The sequence below is a fragment of the Cupressus sempervirens genome, chromosome 11 (assembly GCF_028749045.1).
Source record: "Cupressus sempervirens isolate cs-2001-9-10 chromosome 11, ASM2874904v1, whole genome shotgun sequence".
NCBI lineage: Eukaryota > Viridiplantae > Streptophyta > Pinopsida > Cupressales > Cupressaceae > Cupressus > Cupressus sempervirens.
In genome coordinates, this window is record NC_143128.1 from 536,296,363 (window position 1) to 536,310,324 (window position 13,962).

Here is a 13,962-nt window from a genome sequence, read left to right on the forward strand (position 1 = left end):
GTAAAAAAAAGTCAGAGCGGATTTTGAAGCACTTTTAGACGTGTTCAAACTCTATTTTTTTCACATTGCCACTTTTTGGCACACCATGATCTTGCACATACCCGTAACATCAAAGACAACACACAATTAAACAACTGTATCCAACAGGATTTGTACTCAACTATGTTATTAGTGCAAGATAAATTTAGCTTATAGGGTAAAATAATAGGCTTCTTAGATAGAGGTATCAATGTGTCACCTATACCAGATCCAATTTGACATCTAGATCGATCAAAAAAAAATTGCCATGCTACATATATCTCAATAGGCAAAACAAACTCGTTAAGGAATTCAATTGGTTCTGATGTAGAAAGAGAAGAAGGAGCCTCGACCAAGTGATCAATCAATGCATTCTCTTTAATAGATTTACGAGAGATAAATTTCAATTCAAATTATGTCAAGATCATAACCCATTTAACAAGACATCTTGATAAGTCCTCTTTTTAAAAAAGATGTTTTAAAGGAACAAACTTCATGTAAACATTAACTTCAACATTGATGAGATAATGGCTAAATTTTTGACTAGCAAAAATCAGAGCAAGGCATTGTAGTGTAATGTATCTCATAATCAATCAATGTGCAACCTATATAATAAACATGACACTCTCTACCATCTTGATCATGCTAATCCAAGGCAACACTCAACGCTTTAGAAGAGACATACTGTTATTATCAATGAAGTCAATATGAATCTTGGTTATCTACCAATATAGAAATTTTGGGTGTGTGGTTGTTATTTGACATAACTTATCTTGTACATGAGCCATTTGGTTTCGAGGTCCCTTCAAAGCATGTTTTATCCTTTCATAAAGAATAAAGTCAATCTAAATTATAACCATAATTATCAACCAAATAAATCCAAATGATTAATTTTATTTTTACAAAATAAATTTGGGAATTGTTAATTTTTCATTCTGTAAAAACAATTCTTACATTAGGTAAGGAAATTTTTCACGGTGCTTTGATAACAATTACCATTGGCTCTATTGATCAATGGTTGATGTACACAACTAAGCATAGATGTTTATGTGGTCAAAAATTGGATGGACTGAGTCATGAAGAAGTGTTGGGAGATATCTTACCATCGTGGAGGGAGTGCTTTAGAGAAATAAGAGAACAATTAAAGAGATAAGGGGCTATAGAGGATGAGCAGAGGGGATATAAGAAAATTTAGTGACAATGAAATACTTACTATCATATTCATTATTATTTATATATGTATTATTATTTTTAGTAGTTACTGTTCTATTTATTATTAATGATCATACAATAATAACTCTTAATTATTCAAGCATAAAAAATGACAAAACAAAACAGTAATTAAGTACCATTGTATGAAAATAACAAACAATATAGAAATAAGAAAATAAGAAAAGTTAGTCAATTGATTTTAATTGGTTGATAATTAGACAATTTAAATTTGATATCATTCCGATATTTAGAATATATTAACAAATAAAATTGCAATAAAGCAATTTGCATCTAATTGTGTTTTTTTAAATACTGACAAACATTAACAAATATTATATAAATCTATTTAAATTCTGAATGATGAATAGTTGATTTAATTAATTTTTTTCTAATAATAATAAGTTACCAACCTAACCGAGGAAAAAGAATAAAATAGTGAAAAATGGCAGGTTAACATGTTGATGTTGATAGTTATACGAATCCAGGCAGATAATGTCTGAAGAAACCTCGAGGAGAGAGGCGAAGTGAGGAGGACGCCAAACTGAATCGACTCCTTTTAAAAATATTTAAACCAAAGACATGTATACAAAACTTTGAAATCCCGCCCTTTTGTTTGTGAAAGCTGTAATGGCAGAAGTGCAGAAGAGATGGATGAAGTGCCTGGTATGGCAGCAGGTTCTCACCACGGTCATATGGACAGCATGGAACGCATTGCTCGGCTTCACACTCTGTGCTGGGGGGCTAACCCTTTCGTCGTTTGGCATAGGGATTCTCCGCTTCTGTGTATTCCAGATGAGTATGGCACTTCTTTTGCTTGGCCATTATATCGTAACGTATCCTGAAGAGAAAGCTGCGGCGGGGGTGTGGGAGTTAGCGGTGGTTATTATGGGGGCGGTCATCGGAGCGGGCTGGGGAAGGAGGGAGGGTGATCTGCGTCTCCGGCGAAGGGCTCAGACAACGGCGGATTGGGTGCTTTTCGTGTTTATAACATTGTTTGTGGGGTTGCTGGCACTCTTGACCGTAACACCAGGCCTTATGAGCCCTTCTGATGCGGCTCTCCGTGGAGCCGCCCTTGGCTTCATCTATGGCCTTCACTACATTTACAAACGCCTTTGGGTTCTCTCTTTTCCAATCATTCAGGTCTGTTGTTCACTGCCTTGTTTTCAAGTGCCATTATTTTGAAGAATAAACAGAAAAGCTTAACCTTTGGGTTAAAACCCTAAACTTTGGATACGTTGTTGATATTTCTGTGAATTTAAAATTTTGATATATGTCCGTACCCCATGATTGCTGAACTCGTATGCCGGTTTTCGCTGGGAAATTGTCCGAATTCTGTGCACAATAACGAGACAAATATGTATTTTTAAGAATTGTTTGTGATATAACAAAATAAGGCCACAGAAACACGTTTGATAATCCATCGCCATCTCCATTGATCTGGGCCAGGGTTGCACCTCTATCAACTAAGTGAACATTGGATTATTCGGTTTTAATGTCGTTATATTCTACCATTTAAAGGGGAAGGAAGAGTTGAGTGAAAGAGAGGAAAAAGGAAGCGATGTTTGAATTTTTCGTTCTTGATAACTTTTGGAAAACAATACCCACTGTTGGAGAGTAAATAAAGCCACACAAACATATTATGTTAAACCATTGCCATCTCCTGGAGTTCAGAGGAGTAATTGGCATAACTCTCAAGATGAACTTTTTTATAAATTAAATGCACATTCAGTTATTTCTTGGTTTTAATGCTGCTGTATTCCAATATACACATAAGAAAGAGTTGTTCATTCGGATAGAGTAAGGAAAAAGAAACGTTTGAATCTCTTGTTCAAGATAATTTTGGGAAAACAATACACAATTTTGAATTAAGGCCGACTTATTCAAACTATCTGCCTAAGCAGCATTAAACTATTGTTTTTAGATCTGTAAGAGGGCTACATAACAAAATAAAGGGACAGATTACGTTAATTTCAAAAAATGTCAAAATAGATAATCCAAAAAATTGTTGAATCAGCACAAATCTTAAATGTTTCAATTAGAACAGGCTTGTTATAGTTGTTTATTATAATGCAAAACATGCATAGATCTTAATTTAGTTCTTATCTATATATTTTATTGTTAAGTAGTATAAACATTCATAAGAAAGATTGCAGCAACAGTTAGAGAGCACAAGCAAGCATGAAAATGAAACATAATACTAGTTTTTAGAGAAACCCAATGCAAGGGAAAATTCCAGAACAATAAGAAATCTTCTCCCCAAGCTATTATATCTTTGCTAATTTACAGATATTTGTTGCCGTGTTGAGGCCATTACACACTCCTTACACATTCGAATAAATGTCAAAAGGTCTATACATCAATGCTACTTTCCCAATTTCACTTCAACATGTATGAATTACTTCACTGCTGCAACCATGCATTATTGGAGTAAATTACCACATGAAAGTGACCTTTTCTCAATCTCACAAAATGGTCAACATAGCCCAAGGGTCACAAGAAACCTCTGAGAGGATTGGATTTGGGCTGGCATCATCAAATTATGTATCAATAAGTGATGATTTTAGGAGGAATTCTGATAATAATAATCAATATTCCACTAATACTTTCTTAATGTAGATCCACTCACTAAGTTGTATTCATCAACTTACCCAAACTATTCATTCCAACAGGTGAGGGTGTAAGTTCCACTTAATAACCAAGGTGAGCCCTATTAGAATAGTTTTAGTAGCCTAGGTTCTTGCTATATTTAACTCTGTTATTCTAAAACCTTAGTTAATGATCATTTAGGCTATATTGTTAGTATCTTAATCTGGTTTATTTTTAGAGGCTGTCTCTATATAGACAAGTTTGCTTTTTAGTTAATGCTTTTTATAGCTTCTGTAAACTCTATATATTCGCTGCATTGTCAATATAATCATCCCGTTTTTTAAAGTTTCATGGTATCCAAGTGGGTCAACGGGATTTCATAAAGTGCCAAATTTTTTAAGAAAAAGTTGATCCTCTTCTGATCTGAATTTTTTGATTGCGAGATTTCCTAGATTGAGCAAAAGTTTTTGATTTTTGATGGTTATATGTACTTGCATGTTTGTTCCATGTTCTTGCATATGCTGTTTACTACACGAAATTTCCTATTTTTCTGCTTGAAGGTTTCTCTGATGGGTAATAATAAATTTTCCTTGAAACAAATATTTGATGGGTTTTCGTAATTTTTCCCTTTAAAGATTTTCTTGTGGGTTTTCATAAATTTCGCCTCAAAAGTCATTTGCTGGGTATTAATTAGTTTTTCCTCAAAAGTTATCTGTTGGGTTTTAATATTTTTCCTATAATCTGGGGAGTTTTCATAAAACTTTCTTTAAAAAATAAAAAAATTTGGTGGGTTTTATTGGTTTTCCTTAAAAAAGATGAAGTTCGGTATTAAATGATCTGTGTCTTCGATTCTATACATGGTTTTGATTGATTTTTCATCGATAAAATCATGTTTGGTTTTGATTGATTTTTCACCTCAAAAATTGTGTTTGGTTTTGATTGATTTTTCACTTAAGAAATTGAGTGTAGTTTTGGTCTATTGTTCTCCTTAAAAATTGTTATTGGTTTTTGTAATTTGGGAGGTTTGCATGTGATTTTCTATCATGGATTCATGTTTTAAGGTTCTTACCTTTTTTTGAAGAAATGATGCTTTGTTCACTTCAAATCATGATATTTCATAGCCTTTTTTTGGGGCATCTTTCTCATTTGCAAAAGTTTGGAGGGTTTGCCAATTATTTCTCAAAATCGTGGCAAGTGCTCTTAGTATTCATCTCTGTCTACAAGGAAGAACAATTTTGTTATCCAACATTAGGTTGGATGTTTTCTGGATGATTTCTAGTCAAAGGTTTTGCAGATTCTGGGAGGGTTAATAGCAACCTCATCTTAGTGGCAGGGTTAGTGGCTATGTCACAAGGTTCGTCGAATTTTCAGCTCCAAGTTCAAAATTTGTTGAACCTAAAAATTAAATGAAAAATTCGTGAAAAATCGTCTCAAATTCGTGTGTGTAGACTGTAACCATGAGTGCAGGTCATCGCGTCTGTAGATTATAACCATGAGTGTAGGTCGTGGGTTACAAGTCGTCCAAACTCTCTACTTTCCTATCTACTTTTAAGGCATTAACTTCTCTGCTTCTTGTTCGCCTTCAACGTCTCTTGAATGCCTTGCAAGTTTGCAACGAACGACATCTAAAACGAACTTGGCTTTCATTCCTCTCCATTGGTGAAGGTGTCTGAAGAAAACTCTTTCCTCTTCGTCGACAATTCGGGAATGATTAAATTGTATTTAACTTTTTAATAATGTTAAGAGATTATTTAATTTTAGGTTTTGGATAATAGTTTTAGATTTTAATTATAGTATGTTTAATATTTCATTATTTTGAGATTATTTAATTTTAGATTTAGTTAATAGTTATAATTTTATATTATTGTATGTTTTGTTATTGTTATTAATTTTATATTATTTGTTAAAAATTGTGAACAAATTTATATTATTTGTCAAATATTAAAATGTAAAACATGTTAATATTATTTTATATTATATAATCATAAATAGTATACATTTATAATTAAACATGTAAATATTATATTATTTTATCAATTATTAAAATATATAATAATAAAAATATCATATACTTATATTTTTTTGAAAATTACATTAAGGTGAATTTAATGTCGATTTTTTTTCGATATTTTTGACTTGTCGAACTTCATCCGAATTTCAAGGTCGTCGAACTTGAACCTTGTGACTTAGGTTAGTGGCAAGCTCTTGTCTATTGTTGCAAACCTTTTAAAGAAGGGGACATCCTTCTTTGTTTTATTTTGGCTACTCTTGGTCATTGACATTTTGCAGATCTAGGCAGGGTCTTAGTAGCAACAAAATGTTCTAAAGGGTTTATGATCACAAGAAATGTATAGTCTTTTGGAGGGTGGTTGATAGAATGACTGTTAAGGGAGGGTATTAGAATATGTTTATTATCCTAGGTTCTCACTATATTTAACTCGTTATTCTAGAACCTTAATTAATGGTCATTTATGCATTATTTTTAGTTATCTTAATCTGTTCTATTTTTAGATGTTGTCTTTACTTAGACAACTTTGCTTTTTAGTTAACGTTTTTTATAGCATCTGCAAACTCTATGTTTTTAGTGTATTGTTTAATACAATCATTTTGTTTTTTAAAGTTTCAGGACCTAAATTAAAAACATGTGCATACGGGTGTACCACAATTGTATTTTTTCAATAAAGGAGTGGAATTTTCAGTCAAAAAAAGGGTGAAGAGGAAAATTGCTTGAGTCATGCACATTGCCTTGGCATAAAGCTCATTGAATCCTTATCATTATTTGAAATTTGTGTACATGTCATTGTTTTTCACCTTCCACGTGTCGTTGTTTATTAACTTCCAGATGTAATTGTTTATTACCTTCCTTTGTCACTTCCAATGCTAATTTGTGGGATTGGTTTCAGGTATGGGGGTTTGGTACATAGATTTGCAATTCTACTTTGTGGGTGTGCGTGTATACGCACACAAAAACATATATAGTCTAAGAACATGAATCAAGTTAACAATACCATATCCACTATGAAAATTAAAGATACTACTTCAATGTTAATTTTCCAAACACAAATGACATGATAGATATTCATTGTTCAATATCAAAAAAATAAAAAAAATAGCCATAAGATTATTTGTGTTTAAAAAAGTCATCATTATTATTGACGTTAGATGATACTATTAGGAAGAACCATAAGTAGTGCCATTGAAACCTGCACTAAAAGTATGTTTACTCATTGATATTTTGAGAAGAGGCAATATTCAAGTCAATATGTTTTAGCTCTATATCCCACAACTTCAGTCAACACTTAACAAATTACGAAAAGAGGAAGTATTCAAGTCAATACGTTGTGAAGTATGCGCATGATAGAAAATCACTACCAAACTTTGGTAAAAAAATATACTTACTGTAATGCCCCTTTTCGGGATTACTCTATATCTGCCTTAGAATCACAAATGAAATAAACAAGGAACATAATCTAGTTAGAGATATAACTTTACCTAGAACGCAAAGTAAGATAAAAGCTTGTTGACATCTTGCAACCATGTTAGACAACTTATTGAAGATACAATTCATAAGATCAAACATTATTTAAGGGTTTAAGAATGCACTCATAATTATTTTAATCATATAACATATCTATTTTGTTATTTGGGTTCAACCATAATAGAGTTTGGATAAGTAGACATGATAGGGTGCTTGAGTGATCCTCTACCCTAGGCCCAAGAGCGGATATACCATCCTCCTTGGCCTTACGTGGCCTTCTGCCGTTTCATACGAGGTTGTCTACCTAGCAAGGAATCCTATAGCCGTTCCCCTTCATCATGCCACTCTTATGCATTCTCCTATGATTGAGATTTCTTTGAATCTATCCCAGCAATTACTGAATGTAGAGATGGGAAGAGAAACTACAATATGGTGACCAGGTGGGCCTCTACCCTAGGCCCAAGAGAGGATATACCATACCTCTTGGCCTCATGTTGGCGTCCACCATCTCATATAAGGTGGTGTGCCTAGTGAGGTGTCTTATAGCTGTTTCCTCTCCTTGTACGCCCTTCCCCACCTTGCCATGATTGATTGTTGCCATTTTGCAATCCATTTTATTACCTATATCAATATGTATATGATCATGATGTTACAACTTACATGCCAACTATATATTATTGTGATCACTGTTATGCAATCACTGATGCTTATCTATGTTCTTTCTTGATCTGTTTGATATCTTGTGACTGATCGGCGATATTCTCTCTATTGATAGTTTTGTGCCTCGTTACCCTCTTTCCCTGTAATGGAACTCTTCTTTATTTCTCCCTTTGGGTAGGGAGTCACACACCTTCACCAGCAGTGCCCTTTTGAAAGGGTTACAACCTTTGATCACTACTTTTGCTTAGATAATTTATTAATTATTTACCCTTTCTTAGTTGGCCATAGTTATCTTGCTGCCCTTTATTCATAAGCAAATTGGCCAGAATATATATTTTTAATTGTTGCTTTTACATGTACTCTTGCTGTCTAATGAAGAGACGCTGTTTATGAATAGGTACTTCCCTGCAAATTGCTGTGTTTTATTAATTATTAATTAAAGTGCTAGATTAATGTATTTATCTCTGCCCTATGTTTTTGGGCGGTCAAGAAATACACACACACACACACACACACGTGTGTGAGTGTGTGTATAAGATCTGACCTAGGTTGATCCTCATAATGAATTTATTTTAAGCTAAATGTAGGGCACCCTCCATGAATTAATATGAAGTTTAATCGTCATATTGAATTTAAATTAAATTAGTCCAGGTCGGCTCTCCTTATGGTGCTGCGATCTGGGTATAATGCCCTCATCTTAGGCAGGGCATGACATGTACGCTAAATGTTTTGCCTTTTTGAGAGCATTTATTGAGTGGATTTCAGTATGCGCTTCAATTTCTCTTAGGTGTAGACAGATTGCCAACCTATTCAGTCAAAGTTAGAAACATAAAAATATATTACTAGTAATAAAGCTGTAATCGTGAGAGTTTGTTGGTGTTGAATCACTTGGCCATGGATGCATCATCAATTTTGAGCATCCTTTTGAACTTGTTACAAAGAGCAAAAACACTTTGAGCATGGGAGTATGCAAAATTTGCAAACTCAATCATTTATATATCCACCAAATCAGGATCATATAAAGAGTGTAGCAAATGCTTACTTGTAACTTTAGTTGACTTCCAATTCTTTGTATGGTGCATCTCTTATTGTCAAAGCAAGGTCTCAACACTATTTAACATTTTGGAGTGAATGCAAATGCAAGATGTAGTGGGATGAACATTTTGGTCCATTGCTCAATAACAACTAGTTTTCTCATTTTTGATAGACTTCCTTCATTTGTCAACTATTCAATTGATACCATCATATACCTCTCTTAAAGATGGCTTATCCATGTCAGTATAATGGGTCATATGGAAAATGGGATCAAATGAAAATGAAATAATATTTCACACAATTCTATCTAAGTGTCTTCATTTGTTTAACATTTGTTTTCCTTTTAATATTAGATTGCTTCCATATGGACCACAACTGGTTGATGGCCATGCTAGAAAGTGCCCTCCCAAACTTGTGTAGTTGTCTCAAGATGATAATGTTGGAGGCAAAACAAGTCTAAGTAACCTATTTAACAAATAGAGTAAATAAAAGCAAAGAAGAGAAACATACGGAAGTTAAAAACAATAAATTAATAAAGTGATACATAAGATTCTATATTGCCACTTGCGTTCAACAACAATAGTTTTGAGAATGTTTTGAATATGACTTGATACGTGTGATGTTTGGTACAAACATTTGGATCACTAAAGCCTCAAGCTTTACTTAGTTAATTCAATTAATTTTATGCGTTAACTTTTGTAGAATAAGGTTAGAGGAGTGGACAATGCAAGGTGTTTAAAATATGTGTGAATACAATGCTTCAATCAATGTTCTAGTGACTCCACAATTTTTGCATTGTCTGTTATGACTCAAACAATGTCATGAGTCCTCAATTTCTCAATGGCTCTCATGAGGTTGCCAACAATACATTTTGCATCCTTTAATTGCCTAACACAGTTCACAACATTCAAAGAAATTGCTTCTTTAAGGGACACTGCAATGACATTGATCAATGGCCAATTTTGGCATCCTTCCATCCATTGAAAACAATGGATATCCTTATCTCTTTCCTTGAGATTCTTAATGGGCTTCAATGAAAGTTTTACCTCCTTTTCCAATAAGGCTTGGGAATGACATTGAAACACAAACTATTTGCATGCATCTTGCATATTGTTGGTTGACAAAATTTGGGATTTTTTTTGTAAGTGTCGTTTTTAATGCTCTTGTTATTCTCTTATGTGAAGTGGACTCTTTATGAGGCTTGGCCCAAAAGGGGGCTCACTTACACAACTTCAAGAATAGATGGGATAAGAGAGGCTTCATTGCTCAAGAAGTCTCGCTGCTTTACTTTCTTAATTGTGCTCTTTGATAAATTGTCACTTGAGATGATGGCATGAGCACACCATTTTTATCTTGGGAAGCTATGACGCGCATTTGAATGCCACACAAATGGGTTTTTACTCGATTTGATGAGCTTCTATACCTCTTATCACATCCATTGCATAACCCCAACATATCTCCCCACTGTGTGGAACCTATATATCATTTCAACATGCCAAAGTAGAGAAATTGAGTTAGTTTTAAAGTGGGATTGGTCCATAAATTTAGAATTGGTTGTTGCTGTAATCCCTATACAACAAGTTTAGAAGACATGTCCCAAAAAAATGGAAATAAATATATATGTTGTTTGTGTTAGCATGCAATACAATGTGAGTTTTAGTAATGCAAAGTGGAACAGGTCCAGGATGACAATGTTTCATGACAGTGTATGGAGATTGAATATTTTGGCTTAGTAAATTGAATGGCCTTGTCAATTCAATTATTTAGCAATAGTGGGTCTACATCCAATGACTTAAATCTTGAATAACACAGATTAATCTTGTATTTTGGTGAGCATATGAACACGTTTTGTAAAAGCTAGTTGGAGCCGATTGGAATCAAGGAACATAATGGTATAAAGGAAAGTCTTTTTCGCGTGCAAGCATATGTGGATTTGTTGTGATGCTATACTAATGTGATGTGCAAGCCTTGATGCTAGATTCCAAATTTAGAGCAGATGTGAGAGTCAAAGGAACTAATCAAGCTTTGTGATACTAAGTATAGTTTACTCTTTTGATGTAATACCTTTCTTTGTATTGGATTGTGAGTCTAGAAGGTGGATTTGGCCTTCACCCTCGAGTAGTGAGCTCCCTCATGTTCTCTCAAACTCCTAACAAGGATGTAAACTTCTAATAGGGTCTTGTCTCTTAATAGGGACTTACATACTAGATGTAATTGTAACAACTCTTAACAAAGTCACGTCCTCTAACAAGGACATTTTCAGATTAGTGCATTATCTTATGGGTTCAATCCTCACTAGGGTTTTCCCTTGGCTAGGGTTTCCTTGAGAACAAATAATGGTGTTATTTGTTCTCTTGTTGTGTATGGCTTACTTTTATTCTTTATCATTTCAATGGTAATATGGAATTATGGTAAAAGATTTGATTTATGTAAAAGTACTGCAACATTGATTTGCCCCTGCCCCTCTCAATGTCGCTTGATCGGAACATTTTCATAATGAAATAATTCATTTAAATACCCAAATGAATACCCACAATCAAACTTGTGCCTAGCTGGGTTTAGACTAACCTTGCAATCAACAAAAGTACAAATAGTTTGGACCAAGGAATTCATTGCATATCTCCACATTTCTCCATTAAAATCAATGAAATTTTACTAAAACTCAAGTAGTAGAAACAATGCAAAATCTAGAAACAATACTCAAAGATCCACCATATCTTCAATGAACATTGTATATTATTTCATCATAGTCTTGGTAACAATCTCTAATCTACTCCTAGTCTATAACTGTTGGCAGTGGGTCAACGTCCCTCCCAGGGTTCGCGACATGGTTAATCGCCCCTTGTGGTTCTATAAGACTATTGGTTGTATTGGGCATTAAAAGGTCGATCTTTTGGTGCAACAACAGCCTTGGCCTTTCTAACAATTAGTATCAGAGCTTGGTCACAGGTTCAAATCCTACAAGCCACGACGAGTGACGCTGGGAGGGGGATTGTTGGCAGTGGGCCAGCATCCCTCGCAGGGTTCGTGACATGGCTTAACCGCCTCCTGTGGTTCTATAAGACTATTGGTTGTATTGGGCATTAAAAGGTTGATCTTTTGGTGCAACGGCAGCCCTGGCCTTTCTAACAATAACATATACCTCCAATGAATTTGCAAATGAGAAGGCCAAGCCTTTTTATAGACTTGTCAATTACAAAAGAAGGGCCCAAATTAATTCTAAATCAATGGCCAAGATAATTCAACTGAACTCTAATTGGGTTAGTTTCAATTACTACCTCCATACATTCAATGCTACCCAATGCTAAAGTTGTAAGTTTGGATGAAGCAATGAGAAAATTGATTGCAATATTGCATCAAATGCTTTCCACATGTCCACTTGTTTGAGGAGTTACGTTTCATGAACTTGGACATGATCTCTTAGAGCTATTTGATTAGTTGGAGATGAGTGGGTGCCATCTCAGTTTGCACAGTGCTCAAAGTATTCTTCATCATCTTTCTTTCAACTGCACTTCTACATCATCATAAAGAAGTCTCTGCAACTCTAGAAATATCTCTTGGTACTCAACATTATTCAACTTTTGATTGATTGTGATGGTTCATATTCCCAAATCGCCTCATCTCTTTATATCTCCATCGAATGAGTTTCCAACTTTGATTAATTCCTGTTGAAACTATCTGCTTGCTCTCCTTATCCTTAAGCTTCTGTATTTCATCTTCATCTTCATGGCAATCTTCTTTCTCTTTCATGATGTTGATATTTGGCGTAGCTCTTGACTTCTCATCATTTTGCCATTCTTTGTCATTATCTTGAATATCTGAATATTGTCCTCCATTGACCTTGTTAAGTTCTTCATCATAGGATAATCCTCTTCCTCAATGTCTTTGTTGTTAAAATCCTTCATATTATAATTTCTTCGTTGTCTTCTTCCATCAATATCTTGATGTTTTGTATTTTTATGTTGCCATGTCCTTCCTTGGATACATTTGTTGAGTCCTCCATGCCATAATCACCTTCATGTTGATTCTTGGTTTCCGAAGGAAATGCAAGGATTTTGTAGCATTGTTCACTTGTGAAGTGATTCAGTTCCTTGCCATCTTTTTGAAGATTGCCCCTTTTTGAATTTGATCTCCTTTTATCCTCCTTTGTTTGCCGCCTTGATCATCATTATTCCTTCATCATACCAACTTTAATCCTTGCGTCCAACCTGAAAAAGAAAAATATTTCAGGCCATGATAACAAAAAGAAAAATGCAAGTTTGAAGAACTTAAACTATTGTCACAATGACCAATTCTTCAATGCTATCTTGACTTGAATTCGATTGAAACTTTAAGGATTATGATTTTGGTAATTTGATGGACTTAGGTTTTAAATCTGATTTTGTCCTTCATAAACTCGCCACTTTGTTTTTGAGTCCTCTTGCAATGTTTGACAATCTGGAAAATCCATGTTTTAATGGAAGATTTTGTTTCTCAATGATGGAAATCCACCCTCTGCCTGATTTGATTTCACACCTGCTTGAAATGTTTAAACTTCCCTTGATCTGGTCTCTAGAACTGACGGAATTTGTGTCTGATCTGCTGGGTTTTTTCGCTTTCTTGTAATGAAATTATGTCTTGAATTTGCTCTACTGCTGATGGAGTTCACATCCTTAAGCCTGGTGCTCTTGAAGCTCGCCTTAATTTCTGATTTTTGCTCCTCAATCTGCTTGCAAAAACACCCCCAGTTCGTTTTCATCACAGATTTCTCGAATCCTGATTTTTTATCACTGATTTACACTTTCTAGTCAGCTGTAAGTGTTAAAGTAACTAGATCGTTTCTGCAAATGTACTAACATGGCCATTGTAATTGATGGTTTCCAAATGCAGATTTAGATCTCATATAAATATGAGAAGAGGAGACCTATCTCTTTAAGAGACATGTTCCTATAGTTAATCATCTTTAGTTAACTATATGTATAACACACCTTTAA

At 34.3% G+C, this 13,962-nt stretch overlaps 1 protein-coding gene across 1 annotated transcript in view; it reads left to right on the forward strand.

The window, feature by feature from the left end:
* Positions 1-1,685: 1,685 nt before the first annotated feature.
* LOC149530748 (nucleoporin protein Ndc1-Nup protein) overlaps positions 1,686-13,962 on the forward strand; it is a 67,113-nt gene continuing 54,836 nt past the window's right edge. Inside the window, exon 1 of the mRNA XM_089809531.1 lies at positions 1,686-2,370. Within this exon, the coding sequence (XP_089665657.1) occupies positions 1,858-2,370 (513 nt within the window). The 5' untranslated portion in view covers positions 1,686-1,857. The remainder of the gene's footprint in view (positions 2,371-13,962) is intronic.